The sequence below is a fragment of the Leopardus geoffroyi genome, chromosome X (genome assembly GCF_018350155.1).
Source record: "Leopardus geoffroyi isolate Oge1 chromosome X, O.geoffroyi_Oge1_pat1.0, whole genome shotgun sequence".
NCBI classification, from domain to species: domain Eukaryota; kingdom Metazoa; phylum Chordata; class Mammalia; order Carnivora; family Felidae; genus Leopardus; species Leopardus geoffroyi.
The window spans coordinates 90,818,130-90,835,752 of NC_059343.1; the positions used below are offsets into that span (position 1 = coordinate 90,818,130).

The 17,623-nt window shown below is 49.9% G+C and overlaps 1 protein-coding gene across 5 annotated transcripts in view; it reads left to right on the forward strand.

The window, feature by feature from the left end:
* The first annotated feature begins 4,272 nt into the window (after window positions 1-4,272).
* Window positions 4,273-17,623, forward strand: part of TMEM164 (transmembrane protein 164) — a 169,551-nt gene continuing 156,200 nt past the window's right edge. For 2 of the 5 annotated variants that reach the window (XM_045472526.1, XM_045472530.1), the window contains exons 1-2: window positions 5,408-5,525; window positions 5,846-6,516. In XM_045472526.1, the coding sequence (XP_045328482.1) occupies window positions 6,127-6,516 (390 nt within the window). In that variant the 5' untranslated portion in view covers window positions 5,408-5,525; window positions 5,846-6,126. Of the gene's footprint in view, window positions 4,530-4,952; window positions 5,127-5,389; window positions 5,526-5,845; window positions 6,517-17,623 lie in introns of those variants that run through there. The other 3 variants (XM_045472529.1, XM_045472528.1, XM_045472527.1) reach the window with 3 other exon arrangements.

The following is a 17,623-nucleotide window of genomic DNA, read 5'->3' on the forward strand; positions in this document are numbered from 1 at the left end:
TCTCTTACCATAACGTTCCCAATTATTTTCATGATTTTTTTAATGTTTATTTATTTTTAAGAGGGGGAAAGAAGGAGCAGAGAGAGAGGGAGACACAGAATCCCAGGCAGGCTCCAGGCTCTGAGCCATCAGCACAGAGCCCACACAGGGCTCCAACTCACGAACCTGCGAGATGATGATTTGAGACGAAGTTGGACGCTTAACCGATTGAACCACCCAGGTGCCCCCATTCCCCAGTTATTTTCAGAGAATATTAAAGGTAGAAGGGAATTTAGAGTGACTGACTGAAATCCTTTTGGATTCCAAAAGAGAGAGCTGAGACTCCAAGAAAGGGAGTGCCTGGCCCAAGCAAGCCAAATCCAATCCCCGTGTCCTGGCTACCAGTCCCCTATGCTTTCAACCATATTACCGTGCTACCCAGCCAGGCTTGCCCAGGCTGTGTCAAGGGCAGAGCAAGCAGGCGTCCTTTGCCCAGTATGCCACAGCAAGCTTTTGGCTCTGACTGAGCCTGTGACATTTAACCACAGACCTTTCTTGGAACCCCTGGAAGAAAGACAACCACCTGACTGCTTCATGATTTAAATAGCCGAATAATGCCAAATTGAATTTCTGATGACAGAGTAAGTGGTGGCTGAGGATCACAAGCCAAGAAAACATTTTTCCACTGATAGTCAATGAATGGAATTAGGGGAAGGTTTCAATTTGGAGGCCTGAGGACTCATTTCTGGCCTTGAACTTTTTTCTTCAACTTGGGCTTTCTAGATGATAAATAAATGGCTTAATAATGTCAGTTTCTGAGGCGCCTGTGTGGCTCAGCTGGTTAAGCGTTCGAATTCAGCTCAGGACATGATCTCACGGCTCGTGAGTTCGAGCCGCGCGTCAAGCTCTATGCTGACAGCCCAGAGCTTGGAACTTGCTTCAGATTCTGTCTCCCTCTCTCCCTGCCCCTCCCCCACTCGCGCTCCATGTGTGTGTCTCTCTCTCTCTCCCTCAAAAGTAAATAAACATTAAAAAAAAAAAAAAAGTAATGTCAGTTTCTGTTCAAAGTTAGTTTACCCCAAACCAAAGAACTTTTTGGTGTGTGTGATGTTTCTGAAGTTTTTATTTCTGTTCTTAGGATGTACCAGAGATATGTATTTTAAGGGCTTCCCTGGTGAAAGCGTGACTTTTCCATGATTTAAGGTTTAATGACGGTCACCATCTTTTGGACTTGTATATCAGCAAGATTACAAAAAGCCTCATGTGTGTAATCTTATTTGTCCTGAGTGTATTCTTGTGAAGTAGGGACAGGATGGGATTTGCACCTTTCTGCCAAATATGAGGAAAGCACGTCAGGACAACAAGTCAAGGCTTAGGGCAGATGGAGATTTCCCTTGTAAATGTAAATGTCTCTTACAAACGGATACTTCTCAGTTTTCAGAGCTTTTCCTGTGTCTGCTGTTTTTCTTTCTTTCTTCTTCTTCTTCTTTTAAATAATCCGCCTAAAATAATCCTTATGCCAAAGATGCATATTTTGAGGTGACAAGTTCTGCTTCCTTTCACTGCCATGTGGACCTCTCTCCCCATGGATGAGTTTTGCCTGATGTTGAACTACCCCTGAATTCTTCTTGCCTTCCTTGCCTGTGCAGCTCATGGGCGAGACAAGCTCTGGAGGAAGCAGCTATTTGCTTTGCTTGTCTTTATTTATGCCTCCCTCGTGTACCGTTATCTAGCCCTTCCTTGTTTGTGAGTCATGTCCCCCTAGCTGGATTTTAAGCTCCTTGAAGGCAGAAATTGCCCCCATGTCCGGCAAATTCCCGCGTGCTTAACAGAGGCTCAGTAAATATTTGTGGAATGAAAGCTGGAGTTGAATGAATGGGGAGGGGGCAAGAAGCAGTAAGCGGAGAGTCAAATCAAGACAAAGGCTTCTCTCTTTATTCTCCCCCAAACACATGCATTTTATTTTAACTGATAATACTTGATATAATATTGGGATTGTGCATTGTCTTTTGCTTGTGGGCGATCACGCATGCATTTGACTTTCAGGTTACATTGTGGGTAGAGGGACAGGAATGGATTGAAAGAATATAAAGTGCAGGGGGAGAAAAGGTCAGATGGCCAAGTCAAAGAGAAAGAGCTTCCTCCAGCCTGTGCTGTTGAACCCCAACTTCTAGTGCTCGCTCTGTGTGATCTTAGGCAAGTCACTTTACCTTTCTGAGCCTCTGTCTGTGGTACAAAAGAGGTTATAATTTCTGCTGCTTTGCACTCCACAGGAGGTCAGCTGATCTCACACCTGGGAAGGTACTTTGGACAAAAGAATTTAGGGTATTGTCTCAACAGGCAGAGAGGTGGCTCCTATCACCAGGCCAGCTAGATGGGCTTTCTGCTTTAAGATTCAAACATGACTTGGATGAAATGGCGGGAAGGCTGAGTTCCCAGCATCATAGAATATGAGAGCTGGCAGGTATCTTAGAAACCACTCTATTTCAACCCCCTCGTTTTTCCTGAGTACGCTGAAGCAAGGAGAGCTGATTTCCCCCAAGATCCCCCTGCACGGAGCCTGGATTCCGGGTTCCCTTTTCACTGTGCCCCACAAGGCAAAGTCAATTTGCCTTAAAAAGCAAAGTTCATTTGCTCTTGTTACTGTTTACGGACAAGAAGCCTCTGGCCTGTGTCCCAGCAAGGAAGCGATCAGGACATTTGTCTGAGTCTTTTTGAGTTTCTAAAATTTGACCCACCATTTTGGTTCAATTATTGCTTGCCTTTTTTTTAACCTATGGGGACAACAATCTCCTAGTGTTTGTCTAGTGCCTACTGGATTTGCCACTCCCTAGGTGCTGTGATGGGGGGGGGGCGGTTAGAAAAGATTAAGACCCATCCCCTGCTGTCAAAGATGTGAGTGTGGGGGACAGGACTAACAATGAGAAAACAATGGGAGGCAGTATGTGATTCAGGATAAAATGAGTAGTGCAGGCAATAACTGCTATAGAAGTTCAGAGGAGGGAGAAAGCTCTGGGAGCTGGGGGAAAAAGCATTATCACATGCGATCTGAAGGCTGGGTAGGATTGTTTATGCAGGTGTGGGGGAGGGCACTAAATTTCAGGGTGTATGCCCGTATGTACGCAAGCACACACAGATGCAGAACTGGGTAACAATAACGGGTAGCATTTACTGAGCATTTATGTCTATGCACCAGATACAGCATAATGTCGTACATAATTCAATGCATTTCCAAGTGCGTAATCCTAGGAATTAGATGATAGTTAATTCAATTAATGGAAGTTGAGGCACAGAGAGGTTGCATCGATTGCCCAAAGGGACACAGCAAGTAAATGGGATTACAGGCCTGGGCCCAAAACACTTGGCCCTTGTACCAATAAAAAAGAGGAATTTGTGACTCAGATGAGGAAGTTAGCCGGACTGTAGTCACTAAAGACAGTCGTTTTACAAACACAGGACCCTGTAGGCCAAACTGCCAACTGAAGTTCAGCAGGAAAATTGGAGGGATTAATGAAGCCATTTACTGAATTCTATAATCTCATTCTTACTTCCTGGAAGCGAGGAACTTGAGGTCTCCGGATGCTGCAGGTCATTGCCGGGAGCACCACAACTTTACCCTTCTTGTTTCTTGGTTATGTTGCAGAGGATTTAACAAAACACCTAAGGAGAATTAATGAGCTGTTCTTTATTAATTAGCACTTGAAAAGCATTGGGCCTCTGGTGGATGCCATACAGAGCTTCAAATTAGATAAAGCCACCTGGCCCTGAAGCTCTATTTGTGGGGAAAACCAGGCTTGGAAAGGATAGGAGGACCATAGCCTGATAATACAGTAGATTGTATTTTATGTTTTGAGTCTGGCTTGCCGCCAACACCCGAAAGTGTTTCCTAGGCAAAGTGCCTGACTGTGTTTTTCTGGATATTATCCTAACTCACTGTGAGTCTTCAATAAGTGTTAAACCACTGTGAGGTAGATTCTGAGGTCCCTTTCCTGTTTCCTTGTCCCAAGAGAATCAAACCACAGACGAGGGGTAGAGGCAGCGAAGAAGAGGGGACCTTGCTCCAATCAGCCGCTCTTTTCCCATTCTTGGGCCCCTCCACACCCCCACTGTCCTGGCTGGCCTTCAGGGGCACGACCCTCAGCCGCGTGAATGCGGGTTGGAAAGCAGCTGGTCCCCTATAGGGACAGGGGAGGGGAAAAGGTTGGGGGAGGCATCTTTTCCTGCAGCAAGTCTAAGGTGTAGGGCAGGGCGGGAGAAAAAGGGAGGAGGGTCAGGGGAGGGAGTGGCCGTGGCCTGGGGTAAAGGGAGAAAAATACCGGAGCAGAGCAAGTTAAAGAAGGAAAAGAGGCCTCCATCGTCACGCACTGAAACCGCGAGTGGGACTGGGGCGACAAAGGCAAGGGAAGAGGACATCCTGGTCCCGCAGGAGTCTCCTTTCAGGGCAGAAAGGAGGAGACGCGCCGAGAAGGTCACAGCCATGCAAACACCCCGAAGGAAAGCTGGCACAGCGGCTCAGCATTAGCCAGGCTTCTTCATTCCCCGTGAGCTTGGTGAGGGCCCGCTGAGCTCCTACTATGTGCTCGGTGGACACAGACGCGCCCGGGGCAACCGGATCGCGGGAACCGGAGTCGGCCACAACGGCTTCCCTGAGGGGGCGGACTGTGTAGACGGGCGGTGAAGGAAGGTGGATGTGCACGCGTGCAGGCTCGAGGAGTGCAGAACGCGAGGCAGGCCGGGGGAGGGGGGGAAGGAGGCGGGGACTGAGGCCGGAGAAGGGTGGAGAGGGGAGGGGGGAGGGGGATGGGAGGTGTGAACAGTGGGAGCTAGGGAGGTCGCGGCGGGGAGGCGGCGAGGCGGGGCAGTAGCTGCCCGAGGGCGTGGGGGGGGCGAGAGGCTGCGCGGGACGCCGCCGGGGGGGGGGTGGGAGGCGGCGGCGGCGAGGGGGAGGAGAGAGGGAGGGGAAGAAGGAGGAAGCGAGCGCGGCCGCTGCAGGGGGAGGAAGACGGGGAGGAGGAGCCGCGCGCTGTGGCGGCGGCGGCGGCGGCAGCAGCTGCGGCCGCCGGGGAAGCCGAGCGCCGGGGCGCGGGGAGCGCGGGGAGCGCGGGAGGCGAGCGGCCGCCGAGCCGGGGCCGCGGGCCGAACTGCCGGTGAGTGGAACCCCAAGGTGCGCGGCGGCCGGTCCCCGGGCCGGGCGGGAGGCGCGGGCAGATGCGGCGCCGGGGCGGAGGGAGGGGGCCGGCCGAAGCCCAGCCCCCGGCTGGCCCGGCCTCCCGCTCCCCACCCTCCTCCCTCCCCGCCGGCTTCCTCCCGCTGCTGCCTGCGCCAGGGGGGCTGGTCCCGGGCGGGCCGCGGGAGGGGGGAGGTGCTGCCCGAGGGCGGGCGTCTGGGGCCGGGGGTGGAGCTGGGGGCTCGGGGGTGGACCCGGGGGCGGGAGGCTGGCCCGGGACGGCGCTAAATTGGCTGGAGGGGCCCGTCGGCGGCGAAGTTGCTAGCTGGGGGCAGAGACGGCCACGCGGTTGCAGGAGTAAGAGATCCCCCTGTGGCGAGTGCGTGAGACGAGGAGTCCGGCGTCCCTGCCATCCCCGTCGCCCTCCCCGCCTGCCCGGCCCCGCTAGCTCCTCTCCTGGCCTCCGCGTGTCCCCTCGCTCTCACCCCCGCCGCTCCCCGGTTGGCTCCCGCGGCACTGCCGGGTCCCCTCGGCCCTCGCCGTGACCCTCCCGGCCTCCGGCTTCCCCTGACCCTTGCTTGCTTCGCCACTGCCCCTGTTCCCTTTTCTGCCCTCGCTAGTCACCCCGCCCCGCTTCGTAATTCCCGATGCAATTGCCTCTTTGAGACCTTTTTTTTTTTTTCCTCTCCTTCCTTTTAGATTGGCCAACGGCTCCTTTCAACCCTGCCTCGTTGGTGGCCACTGGAGAAGCGCGGGGGGCTCCCCAGACAGCCGTGGGGACAAGTTAGAGCCAGCACTTGACCCCCGGCCTCGCGTGTAGCTTCCCTTCCCCTGCTCTAGGTGCCCCGGTGTCTGGAGGGGGGTGCGGGTGCGGGGGTGTGCCCTCCGGTACCCGTCCCAGCACCCGGGCAACCCTCTGGGCTTGTGTTCCATCTCACTCTTGCATCCTGCACGGTGGTCGAGGGGAACCACTTGGCATCATGTCCCGGTATAGCTACCAAAGTCTCCTGGACTGGCTCTATGGGGGCGTGGACCCCAGCTTTGCAGGCAATGGGGGCCCCGACTGTGCTGCCTTCCTCTCTTGGCAGCAGCGGCTGCTGGAAAGTGTGGTGGTCCTGACCCTGGCCCTGTTGGAGATCCTGGTGGCCCTGCGGCACATCCTGAGGCAGACGAAGGAGGACGGTAGGGGTGGCCGTGGCTGCCAGCCAGAGCAGGTGACCCAGCGGCCAGAGGAAGGCAAGGAGAGCCTGAGCAAGAATCTGCTCTTAGTAGCCCTGTGCCTGACCTTCGGGGTGGAGGTGGGCTTTAAGTTCGCCACCAAGACCGTCATCTACCTGCTCAACCCTTGTCACCTGGTCACCATGATGCATGTGAGTGTGTTGACTTTTTCCCTGGCAGCCCTAGTGATAAGAGTCCTTTGTGTGCTCAGGACACTCGGAAGTGTAGAGCACTTCATCTTGCGGGAAGCGGGACCCTTAAAAATGATTTTCCAAGAGTGGCTGTTTTTGTGCGAGTTCCACATTTGGCTTTCTTTCACCTTTGCACAATGCGTCAGCCCCACAGTGGAGGTGAGGGACGTAGTGACAGAGCCCTGGGAACCACTGGCATTCTGGTAGGCTGTTCCTCCCCTCCCAGCCCTACCCTGGGCTTTCACAAGCAGGACGTCTAGCCCCAGCCAGGTGTCCTTTCTGAATCACATCTGGGGACCATGGCCTGCCCCCATCCCCTCTGCTGCAGTGAATTTCCCAGAGGTCTGACGACACCCTTTCCTGGAGGTGGTCAGATAAGGTTCCTTGTCTCCACTGTGGTACTTTGGGGATATACTTCTATGGGTTTCTCTTCATGACTCCTTTTTCATTGGGGAGTTTCATGCTCTTAAGGCGAGGTCTGCCTTTCAGTTCTGAGGTGTGCATTGGAGCAGCACCAAGCTCCTACTAAGCGCCCTCTGAAACAGGCCCCAGGCCGACTCCTGAACTTCCGGGCTGGTGCTCTCTATCCACGGTGAGAGCATATTTATTTTTTGCAAACCTCTCCATCTTATCACTCTTCTTCTGTTTCCTGTGGTCATGGTCCGGGGTGCTCAGAGAGCTGATTTCTTTACCTCCCATTAGCGGTGCTAAGAAAAACAAATGGAATTGAAAAGGAGAGTTGCCAGATACATAAAAATAATCTGGGTGAGGCCCAAGAGTGAGAGTCTTTCTGTACTCAGCCTTTGTGGAGAGATGTTCTAAAACTATAAAATCACGGAGGAGGAGGAAGAGGAGAGAAGGGAAAAAAAAATCTTTATTTTAGATTTCAGGCTGTGAAAAACCTGGTGTGTTTTATTCAGGGACAGTTTTGAAACCTGTCATTAGCATCTTTATTGCTTTTATATTTGTAGGAGGTTGTTCTCCGGAGACTTGTGACAACCCTGTGTGGGGCAGGAGGTTGAGATTATTGTCTTGGTTTTACAGGCCTGGTGGGGCCCAGGGACCAGGGATGGGAGGTTGCTTGCCCACAGCCAAAAGACGAATTAGCGTCTGGGTTGGAAAAGTCGCTTACCCTCCTTGGGGTTGCAAGCTGTCAGTGGTGACTGGGAGGTCTCAGGGGGTGGCCTGGGCTGATCATGGCGCCGCCTCCTTGTGGCTCCGAGGCTCTGGAGTGCCCAGCGCTTGCTCCTTCTGTGTTCTAGGCCCTCCTTCGATTGCAGGTTCCTGGCCTCAGTTTCCCAATCTGTAAAATGTGGCGAATGGCCTCCAGCCCCTTCCTGTCTTTGCAGAGGTGGCAAAGGGGGTGTGGATAGCCGTGTGGCTGTCAGCATCCAGTGGGGCTGGAGGGCATCCTTTTTTTTTTTTTTTTTTTTTTTTTTTAAAGACAGGGTTTCTTGGGATGTAATGCCATACACAGGAAGCCCGGGGCTCTCCTAGCTAGCCCTTCTGTGTAAATTTGAGCCCAGGCTTCTTTCTTTCTTTTTTTTAATGAATGGGCTTTTTGTTAATGAGAGGAAACAACGTATCTCAGCCGCTGCTGTGGGAGGCTCTTGGGACAGGAGTGCTTTTTTTGGATGGCAGGTGGTGAGGGTCAGAGGGTGCCTCTCCTACAAAGGGGTCTTGAGGCCTCTGGCAGCCACATATCTAGAAGGTCAACAAAGGACCAAATTTAGCCTGACTGGGGCTGCAACTGGTGTGATGACATCAAACCTGGCAGCACCGTGGTGTTGAGTGGAAGGGTTTTTAGAAGCTTTTAGAAGACTGTAGAGACTTTGTTCTGGCATTATTCAGTTGTGTGACTTTGAGGAAAAATAACTTCTTGGGCCTCAGTTTACCCATCTGCCAAATGACACAGAGCTGCATGCCTAGCTCTGGACACTCAGTTCTGTGATTCTCTTCTCCTCAAGTAGTGGCCAGGGATGCAGCAGAGTGCTATTCTAGAAATGCTTTTTGGCTTCCTTGTGTGGAAAAAGGAACCTCATTTCTTCTTTGCCGAGGTCAGGTGGCCTTGTTCGTCTTCGGCTTCCTGTATGTTCCCAGTAAAGTCAACCTGACCTGGCCACCCTTGGGCACATGCGTAGATGATGATGGCACTTGGGGCTGGTTGCTGCGGATTGATGCATGCTTGGGTGGGGGTGGGGAACTGTGGACTGATTCCTGTCTGTCACCTATGCTTTTTATTGTCCTGTGCTTAGCTTAGACTCTGAAGCTGTAGGACAGGGGGCAAGAGAACAGAGTCATGCTGAGGAATTCTTGACTCTGACCAGGATTGTTCTCCTATGCTCTTTACTCCTATCCCTGCTTTGTGTCATTTAAATTAGTAGCCTCAGGCCTGCTGTGGGACCCAGCCTTTGGTCAGTCCCACATCCCATACCCTACCTATGGCTCTTTCTGGGAAGCAGGAAAGTATGGATTTTTCAGAGTTAGTGGGAGTCCTTAGAAAAGTCCACAACAGATGGTTGGAAACCGTTTTCTGACTTGACTGCAGCAAGAGCTAATGATAGCCAGTGTGGTTAATAATACCTTACACTTACCTGGCACTTTATTGCTTATAAGGCACTTTCACGTGCATTATCTTATTTAGGCTTATGATAGGTTAGCGTGGGCCTGGAAAAAGATGTTAAAACGTTTCCTGTGACTGTATATTCCAAAGGGGAGATGTTGAGTACAGAGAAATGCTTTGGCAAGTGAACATTCTATGGAGTTCAGAGGTCCTGAAAAGGAAAGGGACACATTGACTGAAATGAAAGGGACAGCTTAGCAGAAAATATTTCTGGTGTGTTTCTCCCCACAGGATGACTCAATTTTGGCTTCATAGAAAGGCCTTGTTCCTCTGAGTCCATGTAAGTTTATAACAAGGACAGTATTGCTTTAGGCCAGGAAGTGGAAGAGTTGGAGGGAAATTGGTTAGCTTCCCCATCTCCCATTTTTCAGTCTGTAAAATATTTATTCCCAAGGCCTTTTTAAACAACCCCTCATCATAGCCATGCTGCTCTTGGGTGGCTGCCAGCATTAGAAGCATAACGAAGGGCAGTTCTTGTGTCTGAGCTCTGTTCTTGATTAATATTCCTGCTGTCCGGTTTCTTTTTGGTCTCCTCTGATTTCTCAGAGGCCCTGGGACCGCGGGTGATCATGGTTTGTGTGACTGAAGCACAACCATCTCCCATATCCCTTCAGCCGGAGTGCGAGAGGGTTGTCAGGATTCATAAGCCCCAAGACTCACGTGCCATTGATAAGCCTTGGTGAAGATCTGTGGTGTCTGCCAATAAGTATTTCTTCGAGCATGGCTAGTCCCTTCATGCATGTTATTCTTGCAGGTATGGGTGACAGGGAGTGAATTTACTCAGCGATTATGCTATTTACCAAAAATCACCCGGCAAGTTCACGGCAGAGGTAGCTTTAAGACTGAGCCGCTGCGGTGGGAATTGAGGCTTAAGCAGAAAGAGATTCTCGTAGCTGTTTACATCCTAAAGTCTACAGTTTCTCAGCAGAAGGGTTAAAATGCTCGCCAGTTGGACCAGTTCTGTCTGTACAGACTGGTGTTCTTAAATTAGTGGCCCTTCATCTCCCTTGCGTGCGGTTATATTGTCTGTGTCTTAGGTACGTAACAAAAAGACCGCATTTTGGATGGCTTTTCTAATTGTCCAGTTCCTGTCGGTTCTGGACGTGTCTGTGTCCAACATCTCCTGATTGGGCAATGAACTCAGTGGGGTACAACATATGGCTATGCACATAAGGCAGGCTGGATCCGGGCTGGACATTTGCCAAATTAATAATCGATGCCATAGACCCCAGAGTCCCACGCCAATGTTTTTTTTCTTTTTTAATGTTTATTTTTGAGATGGAGAGCATGAGTGGGGGAGGGGCAGGGAGCAAGAGAAGGAGATGGAATTTCCAAGCAGGTTCTGTGCTGTCAGTGCAGAGCCCGTTGTGGGCCTCAAACCCCACGAGTCGTGAGATCATGACCTGAGCCAAAAACAAGAGTTGGGTGCTTAACTGACTGAGCTACCTGGGTGCCGCCAAGCCAGTGGTTTTTAGCCAGTAGTTTTTTCTTAACGTTTATTTATTTTTGAGAGAGAGAGAGAGAGAGAGCGAGCACGCGTGTGCAAGCGGGGGTGGGGACAGAGGATCTGAAGCAGGCTCCTGCTAACAGCAGCAGGATGATGCGGGGCTCAAACTCACGAACCATGAGATCATGACCTGAACTGAAGTTGGATGCTCAACTGACTGAGCCACCCAGGTGCCCCTTAGCCAGTAGTTCTGACTGAGTCCCATCCTTTTTTAGGGTTAACATTGCTATTGATTCCCTGTCTTCTTTATACTATATTAGATGTCTCATTTCTACCAAATCCGGCTTGCCTGCTTTTGCTTCACTGTTTGATTTTCCTACTTCCTCGCCGCAAATGTAAGAATGGCACATCTTCAAAACATTCCTGAGCTTTTTCTGACACCTTTTGGAACTAACTGAATAAACAGTGGTGTGTTCCGTTCACCCTGTGATGGATTTGCTTTAGAGAAAACCTGATGGATTTGAGAACTAGTCTTTTTAGCCCCCCCACCCCCCACCTCCTTGACTTGAGACCAGCCACACCTCCTCATCCCCATCTGCTGTCTGGAGCACTGATAACTGCCCCTCCTTGGAATTGACGTTGGTGGGTAATGGGTACAATGAGGGATCCAGCCATCTGCTGACAGCTTATCAGATGGACTGTGTCCTGTGTCATCAGTCCAGGGGGACACAAGAGGATGATGTTTATATGGGCCTCAGCAGTGAGGCATGACATTCCTTTTTAGTTTGTTTTATTTTTTTCCCCCGAGGAAATTTGCAGAGAATTTTTCCATCTTCCATTGTTACCGTCTTTTGGGGGGTGTCCATTATTAAGAGAAGTCGTGTGTGGATTGTTGTGTCCCACAACCCACAGACCACCCTAGGACTTAACACTGACGCTAGTTTTGCTCATGGCTTGCTGTGGGGACCCGAGCAAATTATTTCACCTTCTCCTGTCTCCAAATTATTTCACCTTCTCCTGTCTCCGTCTTCTCCGTGAAATGGGCCATGTGGAAAACAAAGCATTTTAATCCTCTAAGTAACTGTGTGGTCACTTCAACAGAGAAGCTGGGTAGAGCTGATCAGAGCTGGCACATGACCAATGTATTTTCACCTCAAGTCAGAAACTGACAAACCTCCGCTCCTTTGCAACTTTTTTGCTAGCTTTTGGAATTCATTCCCCTGAGCATTTCTGTGACTCTTCTCTGGCTCCTAGTCCTTGCTTGTATACCTTTCTCATGTATAGCCCGTAAAACTGGATGTTGTGACTGGTCCCAGTCTATACCTGTCAACATAACCCAGCATGGTGCTCGCTTTTAAGGAACAGTGTATTGCTGGCGCCTACTCACGGGATGATCCACAGGCTCCCTGGATTGTTTTCAAACTTAAAAAAAAAAACACATTTATTTATTTTGAGAGAGAGAGCGAGCGACTGAGTGCAGGGAAGGGGCAGAGAGAGGGAGACAGAATCCTAAGCAGGCTCCACACTGTCAGCACAGATCCCGATGTGGGGCTCAAACTCACAAACCGTGAGATCAGGACCTGAGCCAAAATCAAGAGTTGGATGCTTAACTGAGCCACCCAGACGCCCCTCCCTGGATTTTTGTCCCTTTTGCCGTATCTGGGCCACCTTTGTCATCGTTGTCTTCGTAGGATTTGTTGTCTGTTCCTCCCCACTGTAGATCGTCCTGAAGATCTTCTTTCCAGATGACCCTGACCGACTCCAGTTATTCCAGTCATTCTGGTAACACCTTTTGTCATCCTTTCTCAACCCTCTGAACATTCCTCAGATGATTTGGCTCATTAACGTATACTTTTGAATATTTGTAGGTAATTCTGCATTTGGCTGGGTCACTTTTTTTTTTTTTTTTTTTGTGCGTGTGTGTGTTTGTTCAGTCTCCACCGTTAGCGTGAGCATATATATTTTTTTTAACGGAAGGGATCAGTGTTATTTTTTTTCTCCTTTGTAACTCTCTGCACAGCTTAATACAATACCATACACGTACATTGGTTGTTCAGTGTGTACCTGGATAATGCTGACTGCCCGATGGACAGAGCCAACTTTCTCCTCTGTGTTCTTGTTGGCCTCCAGTGGCCCTGCCTGTGTTCCTTTGAGGCCTGATGGGCATGGTTCCTGTGTCTCTTGTGCCCATTAGGAGAATCTCCTGTCCGTTTTTTGAAATAGCCAGAGAAGAGAGGTGGTCAGGGCTCTAGCTCACACATCTTTCTTGTTGCATTTCCATCACAAAGAGCCAGTGATTAGTGCTGCAGCCTGCTCTCTGCCCAGAGTCTCTGCTCACTTTCATCCCAGTGAGGAAATTATGCTGATCTTGGTCTTAATCCCTCGGCAGACATCTGGACAGGCCTACTTCTTTTCCTTCCTTAATATCGCATAAATTAAAGAAATGTTATTAGGCTAGTGATTCACTTTCCATCTCTTTCTGCATGTTTCAGTGGTAGCTCATTGTCATCATGCCTCATCAAAATGCCCTCGGTGAGAAGAGCCAGATTTGTAAACTTCTCCTGGCCTTTTGTATCTTTTTTTTTTCTTTTTGTACTTGAATTGTTTTTTCAGCTTTATTGAGGTAAGATAGCTGTAAGATACTTAAAGTGTGCAACATGATGGTTTGACATACACATACATTGTGAAAGGGTTCCACTCATCAAGTTAACTGTATTCATGGTCTTACGTATCTTTTGTTAAATTGAGAATATCTCGTTCCAGGTGTCCCTCTTCTGCCAGTAACTGGCAGTGTGGACATGAAGAAACTGTGGGTGTGGAGAGAAAGGATTCTCGAACTTTTGTTGTGAAAAATGACCTTGGAAACTTGGTGTAGTGCAGATCCCTGGCTCTCTACGTGGAGTCTGAGTAGGTGGAGGGCAGTGATGGGACTCTGCATTTATTACATGCTCCCTCGTAATTCTGATGTTGGTGAGCCTTGAACCCCACTTTGAGAGACATTATCTAGTAGCTAAAGTGTTAGGTAGCACGTTGGTTCAAAAGCTCATCCTGACTGGCGTGAATCTGGGTGGCCTGTGGGCAGGGCATTGAACCTTCTGGCAGTGCCTCAGTGTTTATGTAGGTGTTAAATAATGTGGCTGCGATTAAAAGTGTGAAGGCCCCAAGTTACTGTGAGGTACATTTTAAGGTAGCTTCAGCATTCCAGTGGCTTCTTTGGTGACTGGGAGTTATGTCACTGAAGTAAGTATTTCAGCCAGGCCTCCATCACCTTCCGGTCCTCCCTCCCTGCCAGTCTCTAAGATCTTTGGAAACTAAGGGGAGTTTCCAAAGAGTTACTGCATGCTAATTCTGTTTGCAGGACACTTGTTTCATTTTATTTTTGAGAGAGAGAGCGTGAGCAGGGGACAGACAGAAGGGCAGAGAGGATCCGAAGCGGGCTGCATGCAGACAGCAGACAGCCTGACGCGGGGTTTAGACTCACAAACTGCGAGATCATGACTTGAGCTGAAGTCAGATACTCAACTGGCTGAGCCATCCAGGCACCCCACATTCAGCAGCTATTTATCCAAGGATTCAGAGATGAATACGAAACATTCTTTCCCCTCGTGTCACTCGCTTGAGATGAGACAGACAAGATCAACGAAATTACACTGTGACATTTACAGTAACATTTGAACAAGACATAAGGCCCAGAGGGTCTTTTTTTTGTTAACCTAGTGCAATGAAGGAAAGCCTTCTAGAAGAGGAGACATTTGAGCTGGCTCACGAAAGAGACCCATCAGCTGCGGGAGAGCAGGGACTCTTGTTTGTCTGGTTTTCTTTTCTAGTGCCTCTATCAGGGCCTGGCTCATAGTAGGTGCTCAATGAGCTGGGCATTGTAGGAAGGAATGGAATTCTAGGCATAGGGAACAATATATGCAAAGCATAAGAAAGCTTCACAACTATAACCGGGAGTCATTCGCGTATTACTCTCAGGGGTAGATTTCATCTCTTTTCTCCCTTGGCAAACCAAATAAAACTCCAGAAATGCTCTGTCATTTCTGCGCTGCTGATAGCCAACTGCAGTTGCCCATCAGTGCTCAGTCAGGGGCTCGTGAGCTAGAGCATTGTGTTCTCTGTGCTGTCCCAAGGAGGGCCCATGATGTCAAGGACAGACAACAAAGAACATTGATGAGAGTGAGAAGGCATTAAGTACAGGAAATGAGATAGCAGGCATCCCACCTGCGACCAGATTTTTAGTGTCTCATGCGATGCTGTCCTGCTACCTTTCTTTTTCCTGTTCCTTCGCCCCTGCTTCCAAGTCTCTCCCCCAGCCCAGCCCATCCAAGCTTCCCCCTTCCAGAATAATCCAGGCTCCAATGCAATACCTTCTAGCATCCAAAATGACCATTCTGTCAGAGGCGGTGATAGCCATGAGGGAATTAGGAAGAAAGCTGTTCCGGTATGAAGAGGTTTCAGACCTAACTGGGTGTGTGTGGGGGGAGGATTTTCCAAAAGGGCCTTGTTACCCCAGCGTGATCTCAAATTGGTGAGGTGTGTCCCAGTTTTTTTTTTTAAGGTTTATTTATTCTGAGAGAGAGAGAGAGAGAGAGAGAGAGAGAGAATAAGCGGAGGAGGGACAGAGAGACACACACAGAATCCAAAGCAGACTCCAGGGTCCGAGCTGTCAGCACAGAGCCTGATGTGGGGCTTGAACCCATGAACTGTGAGGTCATGACATGACCGAAGTCGGACGCTTAACTGAGCCACCCAGGCGCCCTTGTCCCATTATTTTTGAGCACATGGCCTTTTCCCATGTTCAGTCCTTGCTACCCTACTCGCTGGCCCCCAGCGTGAGCCTCCCTCCAAGGTGCTTGAAGTCTTGGGGAGGACTCCTCCTCCTCTGGGCATCAGCCTTCTCTGTTGACTCTGCTTCTTCCTGGGGAAAGAGCTGCCAGCTAAGCAGGGCATGGCTTGCACATCTGTCCATGCATGCTGTGTCGAGGGATCTGGATCCGAAGGGGAGGGTTTGGGGGAATCTCAGTAACCTGTGGTTCCGTTCCCATAGCTGCCGGAGGAAATGCCAGAGGGAAGAAGGTAGGGTGTGTCTTGTCCTGGGCCTGGAGGTGCTCAGGGAAGGGGATGGGTGGCAGGAGCCAGGAGGTTAGAGAGGATTGGCCTATCTGGCAAAAACAGTCCAGGCCGTGCCCCGTTGGGCAGGTGTTTAGGTGGGTAGGAAAGGGAGAAGCAAAGTCATCCAAGGAAGTCAGGAAGCATGGGCCCATGCTGTTTCCAACCTGATGCCTTCAGTCTCCCTGCCTCTGTCACGTATCAGTGGTGGTATAAACTCAGGGTGTATTTTGCCTGCGTGTTGAATCGCCTTTGCCAACCGACCAGCTGTGTTTGCAGAAAGCCTCTGCCTGCCTGTGCTCTGGCTGTTGCTAGCAAAGAGACATTTCATTCAGGTGCTGATTAAATAGGGCGCAGAGCCAGATTGCACATTAAGGCCCTTAACTATGGCTCTGGGAGCCCTGGGTAAACACTTATTAGATGTTCTGGGCAGAGCTCTAGCAGAGACTGCTGGATGTGAGGTGCTTTCTTCAGAAGACAGGTTGAGGGAAGATGGGGGTAAGGAGAAAGACTTCTGGAGAGAGTCTTGATCCTCTTTTCCTAGATTAATCCCAGCCGAATTGACCTAGGAGGGCTAAAGAGCCTTCCTCATTAACATTTACTTGCCACATTCTTGCTGGGACCCTGGAGGTTTGGAGTTGGGACACAGCAGGGGGCCTGACTAGGTAGGGCAGTAGAAATGCCTCCTTTTCCAAATGCAAGTTCAGCCTCTCAGCTTGAGTTTTTGGACCACATTTCCCGGGTCTGCATTTGAGCTGCTTCACCACATGATATTAGGCATGTAACATAACTGCTGCGAACCTCAGTTTCACTCTTCTGTAAAATGGGAATCATGCCACCTACCTAATGGGCTGTTGTGAGGATTTAGCAAAATAACGTACATCGAGTATTCAGCAGGAGTTCTGGCTCATTGTGAGCACATAATAAATGTTAGCAGTTTTTCAGAGTAGTAGTATTACTGCGATCTATTTCAAGGCAGTGGTGGCACAGTGGGTCAGCACACACAGAGCACGGACCCGAGGTGGGTAAGGGCCCGGGTTCAGATCTTACTACCAGCTGTCTAGCTCTGGGCAAGTTACTTAACCTCTCTAAGCCTACGTTCCCACACGTGTAAAATGGACTAATAAGATAGTGTCTGATACCTAGTAAATGTTTAATAAGTTTTAGCTGTGATGATGATGATGGTGATGGCAATGGCAATGATGACCATCATCATTGTCATTATGGCTGCTTGCTCCTGTGAGCTTGGGTGCCTGGTGCTTGAATAAGACGATAAAGCTTAGGTACAGGAAGGCAGCGTTGAGAATCTTATCTAAGTAAAGCTTTCCTGGCACATAGTGGGCAAAAATATTGGTTCCATGATGCTTGGCTGTTTGAGGCCTAAGGACAGCTTGATGGGCAATTTGAAAAGTTACTTTGAATCACCCAGTCGCATCTGAAGAATTTGGCAGATGGCTGTCACTGGTAGGAAGCTTGGCTTTCCAGGGACCTCTGGGCCACTCTTCCATCAATGGGCTGGCTTCATGGGGCAAGCTATCTTAAGATTGGTAGCCTAGGAAACCAGCGAGTATATGACCAAAGTATGGAAGGAATGGTTTGGGGGTGGACAGAGACAGGTGTGTGGATTTATTTTTTTCCTTTTTCATTAATTCTTTTTGATTGAGGGGGGTGTAACTTTCTCAAGTGCCGTCTGTTACCAGGGTTTGGTAATTATTGGAGGAGGTAGGGCTGCTTCCAGAACTCCGAGGACAAAGGTAGGTTTAAAGTAGACCAATACCAGGGCACCTGGGTGGTTCAGTCTGTTGGGCATCTGTCTGATTTTGACTCAGCTCACGGTCTTGTGGTTCAGTCAGTTGGAGCCCCACATTGGGCTCACTGCTGTCAGCCTG